The sequence below is a fragment of the Hyperolius riggenbachi genome, chromosome 9, assembly GCF_040937935.1.
Source record: "Hyperolius riggenbachi isolate aHypRig1 chromosome 9, aHypRig1.pri, whole genome shotgun sequence".
NCBI lineage: Eukaryota > Metazoa > Chordata > Amphibia > Anura > Hyperoliidae > Hyperolius > Hyperolius riggenbachi.
Window position 1 is genome coordinate 144,446,261 of NC_090654.1, and position 23,402 is coordinate 144,469,662.

Below are 23,402 nucleotides of genomic sequence, written 5' to 3' on the forward strand. Positions count from 1 at the left end.
TCTTCAATCGTTCACAATTTTCTAGTCTAGTTCATGGTGAAAATCTTATAGATTGGGAATATATGTGTTGTGTGGTAAAAAGCAAAGTAGTTGCAAAGTGGGTTATTTTTGAATTGCAGCAAAAACTGCAAATGTAAGGGTGACGTGGCTATTCAAATGCCAGTTCATTTTTTTTATGCCCCTGCATGTAACAAACATAATTCTGGTAAGTGTGCTCCTAGCCTTAAGGTGCCCATACATCAGGCGACTTGGCAGGCGATCGACCATCCAATTCGATTATTATAATCGAATTGGATGAAAATCGTTGCCACCATGTGCACGCCCGACCGACAAAGCGACAAATTTCGGGACAGAAATTTGTCGCTTTGTCTATCGCGCATGCTGCAAGATGTCCAGCCGAAGTTGGTTGGTCGGGTGTGCAGCAGCGATTTCTGAGCAAGCGATGAGACGACGAACCCCCCGCTGCAATGTATAAATGTGCCCCCCATGTGCATTTATACATTACCTGTCCTGTTGCAGCCTCCGCAGCAGCTATCCGTATTAGCTACTGGCGTCTGACGCTACGCGCCGTCACATGCTATGCGCCAGTGGCGCATACGGAATACTGCCCGGAGGTTACGGGACACCCGGGGAGGCTGCAACAGGACAGGTAACGTATAAATGCACACTGGGTGCACATCTATACATGGGGGGGGGGGGGGGGGGGGGGGCAGCGGCAGTGCGGAGGCAGCGGGCTCAGGCGATACTCTGAAGAGTTCACGATAAAATCGGACAGGAATCAGCCTGTAGTGTATGGGCAGAATTAACAAGAGACAAATGTATCTCTAATCAGATTCGATTAAGAGATAAATTTGTCTCTGTGGAATCTGCCCACAATCTTTAGGTCTATATCTGCCCATAACCTTTAGAGTAACTTTCAGGCATAGAATCATTCCCCGTTTATAAATGGGGGTGTTGAAAATAAACACAGACACTTACCTGGGGCCAGGGCCGGAGCTACCATAGGAAAAAATGGGCAATTGCCCCAGGGCCCCAGAGCCTGTAGGGGCCCCCAAGTTGTCCTTCCCCCATGTTAACTGTTGCTCCCCAGGGACTCTGCAGTCTGTTGAGTTGGGAGGTGATTGGGGGAGGGTCAGCAGCCAGCTCAGGGGCCCAGGAGGGAAATTTAGCTGCAACAAAGGGCCTCTAATGACGCTTTTTGGTCAAGGGGTGTCTGTTGGGGGGCCTTCAGGCTAATTTTGCCCTAGGGCCCAATTGATACTTGAACCGGCCCCTGCCTGGGGCTTCTATCAGCCCCCTGCAGCGGTATTGTCCTACGCCGACGTCAAACGATCCACCGTTCCCCACCGCCATTCCCGGTCTAGCGCGGCATCCCATCCAACTGTGGCTGCGCGGCCGTGCGCATGCTCTCTCCTCAACCCTCCCCCCCCCCCCCGAGAACCCTTTAACTACTGCAGCCTGATCGGCTGAAGCCTCTTTCCCTCCTGTTATCCCCTCCCACACCTCTGTTCCTCTCCGATTGGCCAATATTTCTCATGCTGAGACAATGCACTTTCTATAGTGAAGGCCGGGCAAGTCAGGCAGGGGGCACCTACCTCACCAATCCTGTGGGGCAACTACCTTGCCTATCTTTGGAGGGCACTTAAGCAGCCTATCCTGGGAGGCACCTACCTAGCCTATCCTGGGGGACAAGTAAGGAGAGGAGAGTAAGGGAGGAAATTCCATCAGGATTGGCTTCAAAATAGCCACACTTAAAATGGGAAATGCTAAGAAGGATTTTCTCTTTTTTTACTGTAGAAAAATCACCAAAATCAAAATGTGGACAGTGCAATACATATGTTATGTGAGTAAGCATGTATCTACTTACAATGGTTTGCAAAAGTATTCGGCCCCCTTGAAGTTTTCCACATTTTGTCACATTTCTGCCACAAACATGAATCCATTTTATTGGAATTCCACGTGAAAGACCAATACAAAGTGGTGTACACGTGAGAAGTGGAAAGAAAATCATACATGATACATTTTTTACAAATTAATAACTGCAAAGTGGGGTGTGCGTAATTATTCAGCCTCCTGAATCAATACCTTGTAGAACCACCTTTTGCTGCAATTACAGCTGCCAGTCTTTTACGGTATGTCTCTATCAGCTTTGCACATCTAGAGACTGAAATCCTTGCCCATTCTTCTTTGCAAAACAGCTCCATAAGATTAGATGGACAGCGTTTGTGAACAGCAGTTTTCAGATCTTACCACAGATTCTCGATTGGATTTAGATCTGGACTTTGACTGGGCCATTCTAACACATGAATATGTTTTGTTTTAAACCATTCCATTGTTGCCCTGGCTTTATGTTTAGGGTCGTTGTCCTGCTGGAAGGTGAACCTTCGCCGCAGTCTCAAGTCTTTTGCAGACTCCAAGAGGTTTTCTTCCAAGATTGCCCTGCATTTGGCTCCATCCATCCTCCCATCAACTCTGACCAGCTTCCCTGTCCCTGCTGAAGAGAAGCACCCCCAGAGCATGATGCTGCCCCCACCATATGTGACAGTGGGGATGGTGTGTTCAGAGTGATGCGCAGTGTTAGTTTTCCGCCACACATAGCGGTTTGCATTTTGGCCAAAAAGTTCCATTTTGGTCTCATCTGACCAGAGCACCTTCTTCCACATGTTTGCCGTTTCCCCCACATGGCTTGTGGCAAACTGCAAACGGGAGTTCTGATGCTTTTCTGTTAACAATGGCTTTCTTCTTACCACTGTTCCATAAAGGCCAACTTTGCGCAGTGCACAACTAATAGTTGTCCTATGGACAGATTCCCCCACCTGTGCTGTAGATCTCTGTAGCTCATCCAGAGTCACCATGGGCCTCTTGACTACATTTCTGATCAGCACTCTCCTTGTTCGGCCTGTGAGTTTACGTGGATGGCCTTGTCTTGGTAGGTTTACAGTTGTGCCATACTCCGTCCATTTCTGAATGATCGCTTGAACAGTGCTCCGTGGGATGTTCAAGGCTTTGGAAATCTTTTTGTAGCCTAAGCCTGCTTTAAATTTCTCAATAACTTTATCCCTGACCTCTCTGGTGTGTTCTTTGGACTTCATGGTGTTGTTGCTCCCAGTATTCTCTTAGACAACCTCTGATGCCCTCACAGAGCAGCTGTATTTGTACTGACATTATACTACACACAGGTGCACTCTATTTAGTCATTAGCACTCATCAGGCAATGTCTATAGGCAACTGACTGCACTCAGACCAAAGGGGGCTGAATAATTACGCACACCCCACTTTGCAGTTATTGATTTGTAAAACATGTTTGGAATTATGTATGATTTTCGTTCCACTTCTCACATGTACGCCACTTTGTATTGGTCTTTCACGTGGAATTTCAATAAAATTGATTCAGGTTTGTGGCAGTAATGTGACAAAATATGGAAAATTTCAAGGGGGCCGAATACTTTTGCAAGCCACTGTATGAAGGTTTTTTTTCTGAGATAGTATAGCTCAAAAGCTCCTCTCTAAAAAAAACAAAATGTGTCCCATTCACTCTGGAGTGTTACACCAGCGATTTCAGTAGTGCTTTCAATCGCTGGCGATTACTAGCATTTTGAAAACCGCTACTGCAATGTAAAGCAGGGCTGTGGAGTCGGTACAAAAATCCACCGACTCCGAAGGTTAGGATTCCACCGACTACATCTCCTCTAATTTGCATATTACAATTTTGTTGATTGAAAGTATGTAACATGACATGCATCTCTTAACTGCCAACGCTTAGGAATTTTAAAATACAGCTGAAGTGAGAGGGATATGGAGGCTGCCATATTTATTCCCTTTTAAACAATACCAGTTATCTGGCTAGCTGGCTGATCTTCTGCCTTTAATACTTTTAGACCCTAACTAGTGTAACTGCCTAATACACTATGAAGTCACCCCGACTCTGCCTATGCCCAATTCCGTCTGAAACCACTTCCCTATTAGCAAAAATCAATATAGCAGTTTTTGAGGTGGTGGCCTTTTATAATCTGCATGACAAAGAGGTCGGGCTGTGACGTATGCGCAGCCACCCTCTAATTCCTGTTCCGTTTGCTACAGTTTACAATCCTGAAAGCAGTCAGCACTGCAGGCAAAGTAACCTTTTGGGTTGGTCGGCGAGTCCACACACAGTCCATTTTCGATTGTATGCACTATCGATACAATCTGTGACCTCATCCACCATTTCGCAATTAAGCATGCTAATATGCCAAGTTTAACTCTTGCTAAAACCTGTAAGAAAAAGGGTTAATTCACAACCTTTCTAGAGATAGCAAAACTAACAATATTAATATCAAAATGGTTAAGGTAACATTCTCTCAGGAAACAAACTCTTTGCAGAGATTTCAGAACAGCACTTGAAACGATTCTTTAATCATTTAAAGAAATAAAGCAGAACTAAATATTGCAATTGAAACAAATTGATAAGGTAAAAATAAGGATTAAAAGTGAAAATAACGGGAAATCATGTCATAAGTAGTCTGAGTCAAATTACCGTATGTCCTTTAAAGTCCAATTATAGAAGGTTCTGTGGATAGAAGTCTGTGGATAAAAAAAGCCAATCCTCTATGTTATATGGATGGCTGGGCTCTCTCCCCAGCCTGTGTTCAGAAGTATTTTTAACCATTTTTTCTGTTAGAGGGTGAAGATAGCAAGAGGAGAGGGGCTGTGTCTGTCACATGACCCTTTCTCCACCCCTTTGTTATGACAGGCAGAAAAGAATATGCAATACCTGAAATGGTCATATCTCGGCGACAGCTGATCAGAACCCTCAGAGAATGACACATGCGTACTCCTGGCATTCTCGGTGTCACAAAGACACCAAAGACGTGTATTGAAATTTTCCACTTGGATGGTCTTGCCACAAAAAAAAAAAAAAAAAAAAAAAAATCATAATAATTATCTGCTAATTTTGACATGACCAGCATTGACGGAAAACTGATTAATTTAGTAGAATGTCTAAATGACTTATTCTTTCATCCCAAGGTGAATTAAAAGTAATTTCTGTAACTCTGGTTCTAAAGAATTTACGATGTGCGATATTGCGAATTTACGATATGTGCGAATTTACGATATGCGCTGGTTCAGCTATAGTGTCCTTATCAAAACCTTTGTAGCAGATCTTGAAGGTATGATATATCTCTGGTTTAGGGCCCGTTTCCACTAGTGCCACACAAGTCAGTGAGACGCGCGGCGGCACTTCCGGGTGTGCAGGATCGCAGGCAAATCCCAGAAGCCGTGCCATGCACGGCTATGGGATTCGCAGCCACCTGCACGAAAACTGTGGGCAGTGTCGGCCGAATCGATAGCGCAAGCGATACGGCCGGCGGCACCATAGTTTCCTATGGCAAAGTTTCCCTGTGCGATTTGTGTGCGGGGGAAACTGCGGATTCGGAGCGGAAACGGCTCCAGTGGAAACGGGCCCTCAGGGTTTATGTGGCTCCCTCTAGGGAACGACTGTAAAGTGAATCTGTTTTATGGCACCCTCTCCAGGGAGAGATAAACAACCATTTCCTGTGTAGCAGAGGTCTGGGCTGAAATGAACACTGCTTTTCTTTTAAGCTAAGTTAAAGGAGCACTCCAACTCAGGCTTTGTGTACTCATTTTCATATGATTGCGCGGATGGCGCATTTCAGATGGTGACTCCGTCCGTCACAGATTTTAAAGCTGCCCAATCTGACCAAAAATAAAACTAATCTCTCACACGCCCACATGCAATACGTCGGCAACCACGTGGGACACATGCATGTGAAGAAGAGGGCGGAAACAGAGGCGGACGACGACAGGTAAAGTATTCATGCACGGGCACTGGGACGCAAAACACCGGGACTTGGGGGCAATGCAGCAATGTGTGTGTGATGTCACACGGCGGGGAGGGGAGGCTTCAAATCAGTTTGCTAGCCAAGCAGCCAACGCTGGCCTCTGTACACACCTATCGGATAAGGCAGTTGTTATTAGCCACTTCGGTGGACTTTAGTCAAACGTAAGAAGCTTAAGTTGTATGGTCTTTATTGCGCATTCTGATTGACTTGAGATTATATAGTATTGTTATATTAAAATATTCTGCAACCTACATGCTGCACTGTCTATGAGAATATATGATGATAAGTCCCTGTACACTGCCCAGTTGACATATGTGCTTGCTTTGTTAATATTGTTTTGTTAGCTTGTGTATTGTATTTCACCATTTCAGCCCAAGGGTATTTTTCACCTTATGGACGAGAGGAATTTTCCCATTTCAGCCCTCCTCCCTTTCATTCCCCAATAACTTTACTACTTATCACAACAAAATGATCTGTACCTTGTTTTTTCCGCCACCAATTAGGCTTTCTTTGGGTGGTACATTATGTTAAGAATTATTTTATTCTAAATGCATTTTAATGGAAATAATTAAGAAAAAAAGGGAAAAAATAATTTCTTAGTTTTCATCCATTATAGTTTTAAAATACCACATGCTGCCGTAATTAAAATCATACATTTTATTTACCCATTTGTCCCGGTTATTGCAACGTTAAAATTATATCCCTAGTATAATGTACGGTGACAATATTTTATTAGGAGATAAAAAAGGTATATTTTTACAGTTTTACATCCATCGCAATTTTTTATCCCATAAAATTTACTCTTGACATATTAATTTTTTTTTATTCCCTGAAGTCAGTAGGTGTAATGTTACTATTTGGCCACAAGATATCCCCGCTGAGCAAATCCTATTAGCATACTAGTATGCTACATAGGAAACAATGTGTTGCTACATTGTAACTAGGGAAGTGACACAGGCTTCAATGGAAGCCTGTGATCACGTGTGGCCTGCGGGGAGATTAATGAATAGGAACTTTGTTCCCATTCATAAATCTAACGATCGTCAGCAGAAATCAGCGGCGGAAGGAAGCACGGCGGCTCCATTTGAGAATAATCACCGTTTAACAAAAACAGTGTTTATTCTCGGCGGACATGTACGGACTGGCACAGGGGACTTTTGTCCCCTGCAGCCAATCCCCCCTGCTACCAGCAACATTGAAATCGCGGGCATTTGCCCACACGATCGCGTCCAAACCGCCCAAACTGCAGAGAAGCGACTAGCGCGTCCCTGCGGCTGTAGTAGCTGCCGCTGCGGGCGTGTGGCTTATATCCGTGCTGCATAAATGGTTAATTAAACATGGTACAGACTGTGTGACATCATCTTGTACTCTGGATGTTTTATCATGCTGCAAGCTGTGACCTATGATAAATTAAACCTTTTTCTATGGTAAAAACAAAACAAAAAAAAACACATCCCAGACTGAAAAGAACCCACCATGCTATGACCTAACATTGAAGAATAAATATGCACTGCTGTCTTAGGGATGGTTCAGATGGACGGTTCTGCCATGGTAAACGACAGCTGCAGCACTCGATTAGATGCTGTCCATATACAGTAGATGAATGGACAGCAGTCGGTACTATCGCTCACCGCCATTTACTGTCGTTTGCACAACTGCCATGTTTCGATCCCGTGAGTGCAGCTGAAAGCTGACAAATGCTTTCAGCACACTTGCAGAAAAGCATTTGGAACGAGACGCCAGACTGGTTCAGATGTCTATCTGAACCAGCCCTTAACTGTTCCTTTAAATGCCTTCAAATGCCACGTAAAAGTTTTCCAGTTGTGTGCAGCTATCATCAGAGCTTAGTAATTATAGCTATAACTTGCACCTTACAGATTTATTGTTTTGTTTCACTTTAAAATTTCAGAACCCAGCAAAAGCCTTTCCTTGTTAGAGGTACAGACTAACCAGCAAGCTCATGGTGACCCAGAACTCATTGGAGTGTGTAAGGGGCCACAATGGTCCTAAATGCCCCCTTACTAAAATGCTATGGAAAACAAAAGTTCGCTTTCTTAAAACAGAAAGCATTCAGGTTGGAGTGAGCTCCGAGATGTCTCCCAGTGCATCACTGCTGAATATATGCAAATTAACCATTGTTGTCCTTAGAAGCTAAACACCTCCAGAACCGCTGGAATGCAATTATGTGACAGCTTGTTTATTTGTACAGAGCCATAGTAATTCAACATGCTTGTTAATTAGCAAACTAACGATTATTTGAACACTTGAAGAGCAAGTTGGTCACTCACACTATTATAAAAACAATGGAGACACCGAGAGCCCAGTGTAGTATGTACTGGTAAAGTTGAATATGAGAAGTATATAGATATACTCACAAACAAGGGTTACCGTCCAGGTAACCACTATATCGGCAGGTGGGGAGGATTAGACCTGTCCCCCCTCCACCAAGGGTGGACTCAGGAACTGTATAAGCAAACAGTGGCACCAGTAGAATAAAACACACTAAAAATGTTAAAATGACCTCCGTCAAGCAGCCATGCTACCTACATCCAATCTTAGGGAAAAAAAAGAAAGAACAGCCCTTAATACATTGAGAAATAACTATAATCTAGTTCTAAAACCAGCAGATAAGGGATGAGGCATAGTCATACTTCTTAACAACCGCCTCACGCCAACGGGCGTGAGCGTGTCGGAAGTAGTTCTGCGCCTGCGCAGTCCGTTCCGGCCCACGTGGTGGCGATTGGCAGCGCCGCTCGCGCAGGCGCAGTACAGGCCGACCTGGAGGTCGGCCTGACATTGCCGGGGACTGGGACGGAGCTGCGGCGAACGGCTGACTGCAGAGCTGCGGCGAGGGACATGCTGGAAGCTTGGGGCTGGAGGAAGCCCCGGGTAAGTAGCACTTATTTTCTCCTGATAACCCCTTTAAAGTTACTTGTATTCAAACAGCAAGTCATTTTTTGACAGGCAATGACAGATGTCTCCCAAAAGATAATAGGACAATGTACAAGAGGCATTGTTGTGTGAAACAAAAAATGCCTCAGCTTTTATTTACATTTGAGCGAAAAGTGTTCAGTCCTCTCTTAACCTTATCCCTATTTTTATGCGTTTAATGCTTTTACTAATCTTAAATATAGAGAGATATAAAGATAGATATATATTTGTTTATATACTTTTACTCATGATTATGACTATATATTTCTATGACGACTTATTTTGTGTACATGCGTCCTTTTTGACGCACCCAGCTCCCTTCAATTGATGCCTGATGACATCACGGGCACGCGTGTCCATGCGTCCATTACCACACGTGCGACAGGTCCCATTACAATACGCGTGCGCATGTGTCCTTTGACATATGTGCACAGCATGACATTTCCGCCTATACCAAATGTGGTTCCCGGAACCTCCAGACGGACTTTACCTTCTCCATTCTCCCCCTTTTTTCTCCCCCTCCCCCCCCTTTTCTTTTCCTCTTTCTCTCTAGGTTTTCCCTTCCTCCCTCCCTCCCCTTATTGCTTACCTCATTAACTGTTTCTCTGTAAGGAAAAAAATATTTATTGCTTTTGTTTTTATTGCAAATAATTTCTATATCATGTGATTATTGAATGTACATGCTTTACTGAGCCAGCTTTCTCTGTCACACAGTCATATGCTCTTTTTCTATTGCCTGACAAAATAGGATACACCAGTGAAACGTATTGCACTTGCACATTTTGGCGTATATAATTAAATTGTTGCTTGTTGTTTCCATACAAAAGAGTTTTTGTGTATGCTTGGAGGAGGTAAGTCCACCTCATACTCCTTTTAACATTTTGAGTGTGTTTTATTCGACTGCCGCCTCTGTTTGCATATACACACTCACACTATTATGGCTGTCACATTAGCCACTTAAAGAGAACCAGAGATGAAGCACCCTCGTGTATTTTATTACATTTATCAGTGGGAACATGACAGTAAACACCTACCCTGCTTTTAGTTTCATTGTTATCTGCTTAATTAGTCTATTAGCAACTGTGATAAGAATCCACCGACTATTCAGTCGAGGTTTGACCTGGAATCATTATAGCTGAGTCACTCCTCTGTGTAGTCTTTTCAAGCCCAAGCCTTCCCCTCTCCTGGCTTAGATTTCCTGCTTTGCATACTGAGAGCTGTGATGATATGGGAGAGGCTGCTGCTCCTGAGAGAGGAGCTCTGTGGCTGTAATATGATCCCTGTGTGCTCTGTGTGCACTCTGTCTGCATACTGTAGATTCTGATAATAACTGCAGTTTTATTCCTATGAGAGACACTTCCTACAGGCAGCTGTACATCATACCAAAATGAAAGCACATAGATGAAAGGCTGCATTTAGCCTAGATAGCAGCATAGTCTCATATGGCCTAGACAGCACATCCAGAACAACTCATAACCCGTAAGGAGAAGGGGTATGAGCCGGCGGCCATATTTGATTTTTCCTGGAGCAATAATGGATAAAAACCACTCAAAGGCACACCAGAGCGGCAAAATTATCAGGTAGAGCATTTATTCTTTACAAGCTATCAACTGATATGTTTATTTTGTGTGAATCGTTCATCTCTGGTTCCCTTTAAAAAGGAATTATTCTTCTACTACTGCAGAAATAGCACCATTGCATCACAGTTACCAAGTCCCCACTGAAAATAAAGTTCTTAGGAGCAGGGATGGTCAATGAGATGCAAATAATTTTGAGTTGCTGTAGGATTATACAAATTCTATATGCAAATATATGCAGCTTAAAATGGACCAATCATATCCCAGCAATGTGGCATTCTATTGGTCTGTCTTTAAGCCACATAAATTTGCGTACAGAATTTACATTATTTGCATCTCAATTACATCCCTGCTTAGGAGGAGATTGAATAGCTGCCTGCTATGTTACATGCTTTTAATAATAAACAACGTCAAAGAAGACAACAGTAATATATTTGGTGCTATAAAAATCCAATAAGTAATAATAAAAAATAATAAACAGTGCTGGATGCACACATTTTTTGTCACAAATCTAATTTCAGCTTGGATTTACTAAGGACAGGTCCTACTCTCACCAACATGCTCAGCTTTTATGAAGTGGTGAATGCACATTTAGACCTTGAGACAGGTATCAGTAGTGTACATGGACTTTGCAAGGGCTTTTGACACAATTCCCCACAATAGCCTGGTACAGAAGCTGAGGATACAGGAACTAGGAAAACATGAGTGTATGTGGACAGAGAACTGGTTAGGAGACAGAAGGCAAAGGAGTGGTGGTAAATAAGTCAAATTAAAAATGAGAAACTGTTAGCAGTAGGGTCCTGCATGGGTCAGTACTAGGTCCAATCCTTTCAACGTATTTATTAATGATATAGCAGATAGTAATGTCAAAATCTTTGCAGATTATACAAAATTATGCAGAATTATAGACACCAAGCAAGAAAGTGACATTTTGCAACAGGATCTCAACAGTATGGCTATACGGGCAGGTAGATGGCAAATTAAACGGAATGTAAATAATTGTAAGGTCATGCACCTTGGACATACCAATGGCAGAGCAACATATATGATAAATTGCTTACAGCTGTGAACATCAAAATTGGAGAAGGACTTGGTAATACTGGTTGATAAATTAAACACCCATATTCAATGCCAAGCAGCAGATAAAGCAAATTCTGGGATGCATAAAACGGGTAATAAAAATCACGAGATGCTAGTATACTACTCGCTCTGTATAAATCACTAGTGAAGCCATATCTGCAGTATTACATACAGTTTTAGGCACCACACTACAGTTAGTGCTAGTAAGTCGGGCATCTAAATTAAATCAGAGGGAAGGATGGTCTTCACTTAACCTCCTGAGCGATAATCCCGAGCTGAGCTCGGGGTATGTCGCGCAGGAGGATTTCTCAGGCCCCGCTGGGCCGATTTGCATAATTTTTTTTTTGTTACACGCAGCTAGCACTTTGCTAGCTGCGTGTAACTTCCGATCGCCGCCGCTCGCCGCCGATCCGCCGCTACCCGCCGTTCCGCGCAGCCCCCCCCCTCCCCAACCCCTTGCGCAGCCTGGCCAATCAGTGCCAGGCAGCGCTGAGGGGTGGATCGGAACTCCCTATGACGTCACGACGTCCATGACGTCGGTGACGTCATCCCGCCCCGTCGCCATGGCGACCAGGGAAGCCCAGCAGGAAATCCCGTTCTGAACGGGATTTCCTGCTTACTCTGATCGCCGAAGGCGATCGGAGTGGGTGGGGGGATGCCGCTGCGCTGCGGCTATCATGTAGCGAGCCCTGGGCTCGCTATATGATTTAAAAAATAAAAAAAATTAAAAAAATAGTGCTGCGCCACCTCTTGGGCGATATAATTGTATCGCCCAGAGGGTTAAGGTGCCCATACATCAGAAGATGTAAGAACAGATAGACCAAGAGATCTCTCATTGATTGAATCCGATCGGAGAGAAATCTGTTGCCTGTTCATACCACCATGCCGTACACAGAGGACGCTGGAAAGCCGCTAGGAGCTACAGGAAGATTAGAAGAAGATGGCGCTGGAGGCTCGTTAAGCATTTAATACTGCATGGGGGAGGAGACCTCAGACTAGCTATTCCTAAAAGGAAGCAATCGGCAAGCACATGTATCCAGCATCAGGCGATCCCCATCAATGCAAGATACTGGGAACTTTGCTGTAATTGGCTAAAAGCATCCACAACTTCATTAGACGATATCAATATTTAAATATCACAGCGATAAAAGGCTTACCTGCATTAGAATAAGCAACACTGGGTTATTCTTCTCCAGGGCAATATCAAAGGCAGTTTTACCAAATTTGCTGTAAGCATTGATGTCTGCTCCACTCTTCAGGAGCAGATCGACGACATCTTGCCGATCACGCTCTGCAGCCCAATGTAAAGGGGTCATTTCCAACATGTCCCTTGCATTTACACTGGCTCCATTCTGAAAAGTAATAAAAATAAAGATACATAAAAAAAATTTTAAAAAAAGCACAATATAATTTTACCGTACAAAAATACACACATTGCCTTGAGTCCTGACAAATATATTACTCAGGTGCTGACCTAGCATAATAAACTAGTATTGGGAGAAACTGTTTCCATCAAAGTTTGCTCTATGACAGATGTTGGCAACCTTAATTCGGTGACCAAAGGCATTGAACGTGCAATGGATGTTCAGATGCTTGCTAAGGCACAGACTTTTTCTCTTGGGTACTGCCAGTAGTTACCCATCTTGGGCTGCAGCTTCCCTGCAACTGGTAAATCCCAGCACTTCACCACTAAGTGTAAGTGGGGACAAATATGCCAAGAAGTGTAAAGGGGCCCATATTACTAACGATTTTCCCGCCGATATACGGCCGATTAGATCACAGTGATCGAATCGGCTGTGAAATCGCCACGCACACCGCTGACAGAACGATAGATTTCCGTCCGAAATTGATCGTTCCCATCGATTCCCGTCAATCCGTCCGTGCGGAAGATTTTTCCTCGATCGCCGACGGGTCGGGAGTGAGTCGATAGCGGCGTTCGAATGCCCGACGACCGAGGCAATACAGCGGGTATACATTACCTTTTCCGGCCGGCGCGAGTCCCCTGGTCCCCGCTGTCTTCTTTCCGCGCTGGGTTCCGGACCGGCTGCAGCTACACAGAACTTCCTGTCCCGGCAAAAGGTTTAAACAGTAGAGCGCCCTCTACTGTTTAAACTTCCCCTGGACAGGAAGTTCAGTAGCTGCAGGAACGGTCTGGAGCCCGGAGCAGAGAAGACAGCGGGGACCAGGGGACTCGCGCCGGCCGGAACAGGTAATGTATGCGCGGGGGGGGGGGGGGGGGGGGAGCGGCAGCTCCACAGATTGTGATCGGTTTCAGGCTGAAATCGATTGACAATTGTTTGCAGTAAAGGTGGCCATACGATCCCTCTCCGATCAGATTCGATCAGAGAGGGATCTATCTGTTGGTCGAATCTGATGGCAAATCGACCAGTGTATGGCCACCTTAACACAAGCAAGTTGAAAAAGGGGTTTGTGAGAAACACCTGCCAATCCCATCTTACTATGCTACATCTTACAGCAAATGTAAATGTTTAAGATTGGATGGTTTGCCCATACATGATACAATCTTGATTGTATATACAATCGTTAAAGGTTGTTGATTTCCTGCAGGAAATCCGGTATTTTGCGGTCACCAATCTCCAGATTGAAATGAGGTGGACTAGCCATTCCTAAAAAAGTTAGAAAACTTATTTGCAACCTATCAGATTTATAAATATACTTTATAAATATATAAATAGTAGCCGATGACCTGGCGTTGCCCGGGTATGTATTTGGCTGGTGTTGGCTCCACCCACTTTTTCTAACCTTAACACACAATTACTTAATGACCAAGTTTGTGAGCTTTGGCATCAATAATTTGTATATTTTCAAAGAAATTAAACAAATTAGATTGGCTGTTTGTGACCAACCCCTCTCCAGCATTTGAACCCCAGTCACCCAATGACCCAGTGGCGTAGGGATCGCCATAGCGATTGCTATTGGGCCAAGAAGCCATGAGGGGGCCCGTCAGTTCTAGCTGCCTGTGTATTTTATTCTCCCTTAAGTGCAGCCACTAGGCTGCAATTTCCATATGTGAAAAACCACAAAGATAGAAGCAGGCAGATGGGTGAAAAAGGACTATTTCACCTTCCGCCTCTCTGAGATACCTGCTCCCAGCTGGCAATTAGTTTATAGTTCCGGCTGGGAACAGAATAGCACTGCACAGGACGTGGATCCGCCCCCTCCCCCTCTCCACAGCAGAGTCTGGACGGAGGTGCAGAGGGGAATGCAGAGTGGGGGAGTTCGTTTACTAGAAGAAGCCCCGCCCCCCACGTGGATAGGAGGACGCTGCCCAGCCCTGAGGAGAGAGCTGCAGCAGCCCGTGTGGTTTAAATCAGCTGGTAGAGGCATGTTACTGGTCCAGCAGGTCCACCTCCTACACAGACTACCACAGCCTACAGGTAATCTGATATCTCCCTCCCTCTGGCTCTCTTTTCTTTCTGTCCCTTTTTTCTTCTGTTAGTTTGTTCTGCACACACTACTCTTCCCCCTCCCCTCTGTGCACACTCAGTCCTGTCCCCCTGCCTGCAGTGTCCCCCTCCCAGCAGCGCCCCGTGTCCCCCTCCCAGCAGCGCCCCGTGTCCCCCTGCCTGCAGCGTCCCGTGTCCCCCTGCCTGCAGCGTCCCGTGTCCCCCTGCCTGCAGCGTCCCGTGTCCCCCTGCCTGCAGCGTCCCGTGTCCCCCTGCCTGCAGCGTCCCGTGTCCCCCTGCCTGCAGCGTCCCGTGTCCCCCTGCCTGCAGCGTCCCGTGTCCCCCTGCCTGCAGCGTCCCGTGTCCCCCTGCCTGCAGCGTCCCGTGTCCCCCTGCCTGCAGCGTCCCGTGTCCCCCTGCCTGCAGCGTCCCGTGTCCCCCTGCCTGCAGCGTCCCGTGTCCCCCTGCCTGCAGCGTCCCGTGTCCCCCTGCCTGCAGCGTCCCGTGTCCCCCTGCCACGAGTGTCCTTTCACCCCCTGCCACGAGTGTCCTTTCACCCCCTGCCACGAGTGTCCTTTCACCCCCTGCCACGAGTGTCCTTTCACCCCCTGCCACGAGTGTCCTTTCACCCCCTGCCACGAGTGTCCTTTCACCCCCTGCCACGAGTGTCCTTTCACCCCCTGCCACGAGTGTCCTTTCACCCCCTGCCACGAGTGTCCTTTCACCCCCTGCCACGAGTGTCCTTTCACCCCCTGCCACGAGTGTCCTTTCACCCCCTGCCACGAGTGTCCTTTCACCCCCTGCCACGAGTGTCCTTTCACCCCCTGCCACGAGTGTCCTTTCTCCCCTTCCCAGGAGTGTCCTTTCTCCCCCTCCCAGGAGTGTCCTTTCTCCCCCTCCCAGGAGTGTCCTTTCTCCCCCTCCCAGGAGTGTCCTTTCTCCCCCTCCCAGGAGTGTCCTTTCTCCCCCTCCCAGGAGTGTCCTTTCTCTCCCTCCCAGGAGTGTCCTTTCTCTCCCTCCCAGGAGTGTCCTTTCTCTCCCTCCCAGGAGTGTCCTTTCTCTCCCTCCCAGGAGTGTCCTTTCTCCCCCTCCCAGGAGTGTCCTTTCTCCCCCTCCCAGGAGTGTCCTTTCTCCCCCTCCCAGGAGTGTCCTTTCTCTCCCTCCCAGGAGTGTCCTTTCTCTCCCTCCCAGGAGTGTCCTTTCTCCCCCTCCCTGCAGTGTCCTGATTTTCAAAGTAATGTCCATGTTTCCCAATGGCTCAGTTCACACTATATGCCTTTTAAAGAGACTCGGAGATGAGTGTTCCTGCTGTTTTTTTTACTTACTCAGGGCTTCCTCCAGCCCCATAAGAATGGATGTGTCCCTCGCCGTCCTTCTCAGTGCCTCCGTTCAGCCACAATCTTCCCCAGTAAGCGGCTTAGTGATGTCAGCAGTGGACAGCGCAGAAGGCCCCGGTTGATGTCACTGAGTCGACTGCGGCTGACTGGAGGAGCTGAGGAAGACGGCGAGGGGCACATCCATGCTTATGGGTCTGGAGGAAGCCCCGGGTAAGTAAAAAACAGCTGTTGACTCAGCTCTGAGTCTCTTAAATTGAAAGATTTTTCATAATGCACTGCAATGGAAAAGAAAAACTGATTAAAGGGAACCTTTACTTAGAGGGATATAAATGTTTCCTTTTAAACAATACCAGTTTCCTGGCAGTCCTGCTGTTCTGTTTGGCTGCAGTAGTGGCTGAATCACACACCTGAAACAAGCATGCAGCTAATCCAGTCGGACTTCAGTCAGAGCACCTGATCTGCTGCATGCTTTTTGAGGGGCTGTTGCTACAAGTATTAGAGACACAGGATCAGCAGGAGAGTCAGGCAACTGGTATTATTTTAAAAGGAAAAATCCATATCCTTCTCAGTTTAGGTTCCCTTAAGTGTAAATGGGGCCTTAGTCTTGTGTGCGCCTCTTCTCTCTGCCCTGCTGCCACTGTGAGTGTAGTAGTAGGTAGTTATAGTGTAATATGCACACTAAGGTACCTTTTTTTTTTTTTTAAGGGGGGGTCCCAACCAAAACTTTGCTATGGGGCCCCAGGGTTTCTAGCTACGCCCCTGCAATGACCAACTGTAGCAGGTTTGAGGCATCTGCTATTAACAGGGTAAAAATGGCAGCAATTTAAATATTCCCCTTGAAAATCAACAGGTGAATTTTGATTGGCAGTTATAGGCTCCACCCACTTCCCTGAATACTAATCTCAGTCCCCCAGTGACCATCTGGGCAAAGTTTGAGAACCCTGCCATTAACCGTGAAGAAGGGCTGCAGTTTACATTTTCCCAGGGAAATCTGTTTTTGATTCCACTCAGTTTTTGTAACCTTAACACACAGTCACTCAATGACCAAGTTTGCAAGCTTTCGGGTTCCCGGCATAAAAATTGTGTGAATGGAAGCAGTTTATCCAGCAAAGAAATCTGATGGGCTGTTTTCGGCTCTGCCTATTTAGTGAATTTGAACCTCAGTCACTTATTGACTGATTGTAGCATGTTTGAGGCCTCTGCCATTAACAGTGTAAGAATAGCAGCAGTTTCAATATTCGCCTTGAAAATCAGTAGGTGATTTTTCATTTGCTGTTGTATGCTCCACCTGCTTTTATGAATATTAATCCCAGGCAGTCACCCAGTGACCAGCTGTATCAAGTTTGAGAACCCTGCCATTAAAGAGAACCCGAGGTGTGTTTAAAGAATGTTATCTGCATACAGAGGCTGGATCTGCCTATACAGCCCAGCCTCTGTTGCTATCCCAAACCCCACTAAGGTCCCCCTGCACTCTGCAATCCCTCATAAATCACAGCCATGCTGTGAGGCTGTGTTTACAACTGTAGTGTCAGTCTCAGCTGCTCCCCCGCCTCCTGCATAGCTCTGGTCCCTGCCCCCATCCCTTCCCTCCAATCTGCAGGGAGGGAAGGGATGTAGGCGGGGACCGGAGTTCTGCAAGAGGTGGGGAGAGCAGCAGACTGACACTATAGAGATAAACACAGCCAGCTCTGACAAGCTGTTTGTCAGCAGCGTGGCTGTGATTTATGAGGGATTGCAGAGTGCAGGGGGCCCTTAGGGGGGTTTAGGATAGCAACAGAGGCTGGGCTGTATAGGCAGATCCAGCCTCTGTATGCAGATGATATTCTTCAAACCCACCTCGGGTTCTCTTTAACAGTGTAAGAATGGCTGCAGTTTATATTTTCCCATGTAAAAAGTTAGTTGTTTTCAGCTCTGTCCACTGTTTGTAACCTTGACATTCAGTCACTCAATGACCAAGTTTCTGAGCTTTGGGGTCCTTTGGCATCAATAAGTTGCATTTTTCCATTGAAATTAAACAAATCTGAATGGCTGTTTGTGGCCCGCCCCCTTTACACAATGTAACCTCCAGTCTCCCAGTGACTGACCGTACCAGATTTGAGGCATCGGCCACTAAGAGTGTAAGAATGGCAGCAATGTAAATATTCCCCTTGAAAATCAATAGGTGAATTTTGAATGGTTGTTGTAGGCTCCACCCAGTTTCCTGAATATTAATCCCAATCATCCAGTGACCGACTGTGTCAAGTTTGAGAACCCTGCCAATGACAAAATGGCTGAAATCAATCTAACAAATCTGATTGGCTGTTTGTGGCTCCACCCACTTTAGTGAATTTGGACCCCAGTCACCCAATGACTGATTGTATCAGGTTAGAGGCCTCTGGCATTAACAGTGTAAGAATGGTAGTAATGTAAATATTCCCTTTGAAAAATCAATAGGTGAATTTTGATTGGCTGTTGTAGGCTCCTCCCACTTTCTAAATATGAATCCCAGTCACCCAGTGGCCAACTGTGTCAAGTTTGGGAACCCTGCCATTAACAGTGTAAGCATGGTTGCAGCGTATATTTTACCATGTAAAAAATGTAGTTGGCGCCGCCCACTTTTTCTAACCTTGACATACAGTCACTCAATTAAGTCTATGAGCTTTGGGGTCCTTGGTATCAATAATTTGTATATTCCCATTGAAATTCAGCAAATTTGATTGGTTGTGGCTCCACCCCCTTTCTGAATTAGGAAAACCAGTCACCCAGTGACCAACTGTAGCAGGTTTGAGGCATCTGCTATTAACAGTGTAAGAATGGCAAGTTAAATATCCCCCATGAAAATCAACAGCTGAATTTTGATTGGCTGTTGTAGGCTCCACCCACTTTCCTGAATATTAATCCCAGTCACCCAGTGACCAAGTGTGCCAAAAAAGATAAAGCAGACAAACCGAGAGACCAATATAGTGTATGTATTGGAACAAGGAGGAATAATGACAAGTATTATTATTATTAGTAGTAGTAGTAGTATTTATAAAGCGCCAACATATTACGCAGCGCTGGACATTAATTTAGGTTACAGACAATATTTAGGGTGACATACAGCATTATGACAATACAGAAATACAAGAAAACCAGATCACACAGCACAGTATGAGTACAAGGTAATGCTTAGTCAGTCACTGGATGGGAGCATGGAGAGTAGGCAAGTTAGGTTTACTCAAATGCATAGCATGGGTTTACAGTAATGGAGGTGCATGATCAGGTAGGACACAAATGGAAGAGGACCCTGCCCAAAGGCTTACAATCTAGAGGGAGAGGTAGGGACGTGAGAGGTAGGGGACCAGAGTTCAGCTGTGGGTTTAGAGCAGTTGTGAGGTGTGGTAAGCCAGAGTGAAAAGGTGAGTTTTGAGGGCCTTCTTGAAGGTGTTGAAGGAGGGAGCTGCCCTAATGGGTGGCGGTAGGGAGTTCCATGGTGTTGGAGCGGCTCTTGAGAAGTCCTGGAGGTGTGCATGGGACTGGGTGATGCAGGGGACGGTCAGACGAAGTTCATTGGAGGAGCGGAGTGAGCGGCTTGGTGTGTATCTCTGAGTAAGATCAGAAATGTAGGTTGGACAGGTTTTGTGGACGGATTTGTAGTCAGACAATATCTTGAATCTGATTCTGGACTGAATACAAAGCCAGTGGAGGGATTCACGGAGGGGAGCCGCCCTGGTGGAGCGATGGGAGGAGTGGATAATTCTGGCTGCTGCATTCATGATGGATGCAGTGGGGCTATTCGGGTCATAGGGAGACCAGACAGAAGGGCATTGCAGTAGTCGGGGCGGGAAATTATGAGGGCATGGATGAGGAGTTTGGTGGTGGCAGAGGTCAGGAAAGGGTGAATCATGGTTACTGCTTAGGCAACCACTATATAGGCAGGTGGGGAGATTAGACCTGTCCCCACTCAGGAATAAGGTGTCGCTCTCTGTAGAAAAAGAGGAAAAGAGGGTGTATCAACCTTGGCCACTTCCTCAGGCCAAATAAAGTGCCACTAAATGCCGGTAGCCTGTGCTTTTTTTTTTTTTTTTACTAATAAATATCCATTCCTATATGGGTGTGTCATCATTGAGGTAAGCCAGCTCATTTATTTATATTTTAGTTGCTTTTAGTGTATTTTATTCACCTTGGGCGCCTCTTTATCCCTTTATTAGTTACAGGCTCCATTTAGCATGTTGCTGAAGGGACCTAACTAACGTCTTAGTCCCACCATGATCACATGCACTGTAACAGGGAGATTAAGCTGTCAAATGACAGCTGACATCTCCCCTCACTGATCAGGAGCCATGGCGAGTAACTCCTGATCACTACAATCACCAATGATCGTAGTGATCACTAAGCCGCAGCACCAGAAGAAAAAAAGGAAGAAGAGTACCCACTTATTTCTCCTGACGTTCCTCAGGCAATAGTCGCTCCCCCTCTGCTCTGCCTCTAGCATTGAGTACTTAGCAGCAGTGCGAGTCTGGATGGTGGGGAGAAAAGTGGCGGGAAGAGCGGCTCGTCACTGGACCTGGGGAGGTGAGTAATGCCCGGCTACCTATACTGGCAACACCTATGCCTTGCTACCTATACTGGGGATAGCTATGCCTGGGGATACCTATACAGGGATGGCTCCTATGGCTGGCTACTTATACAGGGGGCACCTATGCCTGGCTACCTATACTGCGGAAACCTATGCCTGGCTACATCTGGCTACCTGGCCTGCCTTTCCAATCTGAGGGTTGTTTTTTTTTTTTTGGGGGGGGGGGGGGGGGGAGTGGTGGTTACCCCATTTAAAGTTTAGCAAGGGGACCTAGTGATTTCTATTTACGCCCCTGCACGCCACCATGCACTAGACCATCAGGGGGTTATGGACCCTTTGGACCACCAGGGAATTCGAGTGCAAGCATTAATACTTGCCTGCGGCTTCCTTTAGCCCTGTAAGCTCCCTCGCAATCTTCCTGGGACACTCCTACCCTCCTGGCCGGCTCACTCTCTCTCTAGTTTGCTGTACTGCGTATATGGGTTACGGCCGCACGCACCCCCATCACGCTCATAACCCCACCAACTTTTACATAATACTTACTTAATTACATAATATTAACCTTTTCCGTTAACCCCTTCTCTTATTTTTACCATTAAAATTAAAAACCATTGTATTATTTTTTCAGTTTGACGCAAAAAAGCAGAGTTAGTACCTGCTAACGATGTTTTCAACCATCCTTCAGGGCAAAGGTGAGACGTAGCTCCTCCCAGGAACAGGAACAGACAGCACTTCCCCTATAAAAAAGTCACATGGTTAGTCCACCCTCAGTGCGTTTAGCCAAGTACCCGACAGGTGAACATTCCACTACCCATAACCGTGCAACTATCAGACACAGACAATTAACACCCGGGTGGGATCGTTGCCCTGAAGGATTGTTGAAAACATCGTTAGCAGGTACTAACTCTGCTTTTTCCCCACAATCCTTCAGGGCAAAGGTTAGACGATTAACAAGTAATACAACCTCAGGGTGGGACCAATGCTTGGAGAACGTTTCTACCAACCGCCTGGTCGTGTGCAGACATTGCATCAATTCGGTAATGACAGATGAACGTAGAAAAGCTTGACCACGTTGCTGCTTTACATATTTGCTCAGGCGAAGCCCCTGCATTATTAGCCCAAGAAGCTGCCCTAGCTCTAGAAAAGTGAGCTTTGAATGAAGCAGGAGCCTCACTTCCCATAACTCTGAAAGCTTCTATAATAGCTAACCTAATCCAATTAGCTATAGTAGATTTAGAAGCTATCTGACCTACAGTTTTCCCTGAAATAAAACAGATAAGGAATCGGTCTTCCAGACATCTGCAGCTCTGTTCAAGTATTCCAGAACACATCTTCTAACATCTAATGAGTGAAAAATCCTCTCTTTTCCACAACTTGGATTCACAGAGGGTAGGCAAAATAATATCCTGCGACCTGTGAACCCTAGACATAACTTTTGGACAAAACTTTGGATCCGTCTGTAATACTAACCTATCCTGAAAATAAGGACTTTTCATAGACAAGGCCTGTAGCTCACTAACCCTTCTGGCTGTAGTGATGGCTACTAAAAATACCGTCTTTAATGTAAGAAATTTAAAAGAACTGTCCCCTAGCGGCTCAAAAGGACCTTTGGACAGCCCCTCTAATACTAACGATAAATCGTATGGCTTGTAAACTGGCAGTTTCCTAGATAGAGCCTTCCGAAATCTCAGTATTGGAGAGGAAGACAAGGGGATACCTGAAAAAGCAGATAAGGTAGCAATCTGCACCTTAAGCGTACTCACAAATATTTTTATCCCAACCGTCCTGGAGAAACCAGGACTGCTGGGACTGACAAGCTATCAAACTTAGAGCCAGATAACCAAAGATGGAAAGTCTTCCAGTATTTCAGATAGATCCTCCTAGTAACTTCCTTACAGCTAGTAACAAATGTAGAGGCTGCCTTCTCAGATACTCCCAACTTTTTGAGTGAGGCTAATTTAAGATCCAGACTAACAGATTCAATCTTCCTGGATGCGGATGCCACAGGTTCCCTTGTAGCAGTAGATCCGGCCTGCAAGGAAGTCTCCAAGGGTCTTCTGCTGCTAACCTGAGAACTGAAAACCAGCTCCTTCTCGGTCACCAAGGTGCTATCAAAATCATCCAATTTTGACAACCTCTCCATTTGCTGATGACCGCCGGAATCAAATTGAGAGGAGGAAATGCATACAGAAGTGGAAATTTCTACTCTTGAATGAATGCATTCACCCCCCTGCTTTGATCTCTTGGATTGAGAGAGAAACAAGTCTGAATCTGGGTATTGTCTTCTGTTGCAAACAGATCGATTGACGGTGTTCCCCATCGTTTTATGATGTCTGCGAAAACACCTCCTTGTTTAGAGACCATTCTGATGACAGAATCCTGCTTCTGTTCAGTTTGTCTGCATGTATATTGAGTGTTCCCTTGAGATGAACAGCTCTCAAGGATGACACATTCTTTTATGCCCAAGACAAGATGTCCTCCGCTTCCTCCTGCAACAACAGGAATCGCGTGCCTCTGTTTGTTGATAAACGCTACTGCCGTAACGTTGTTCGACTGGATCAGAACATTGGACTGCAACAGTATCGATTGCACCTGAAATAAAGCCAGCCTTACTACTGTTAATTCCTTTCAATTGGATAACCTTTGAGACTGATTTTGTCCATTTCCCCTGAAAGGCTCTGTGAGCTATATGA

General features: G+C 45.8%; 1 protein-coding gene across 2 annotated transcripts in view; it reads right to left on the bottom strand.

The window, feature by feature from the left end:
- The window catches only part of LOC137532743 (GA-binding protein subunit beta-2-like), a 433,369-nt gene that overhangs the window by 381,367 nt on the left and 28,600 nt on the right, over positions 1-23,402 (bottom strand). For both annotated transcript variants that reach the window (XM_068253596.1, XM_068253597.1), the window contains exon 4: positions 12,586-12,780. In XM_068253596.1, coding sequence (XP_068109697.1) covers positions 12,586-12,780 — 195 coding nt within the window. The remainder of the gene's footprint in view (positions 1-12,585; positions 12,781-23,402) is intronic.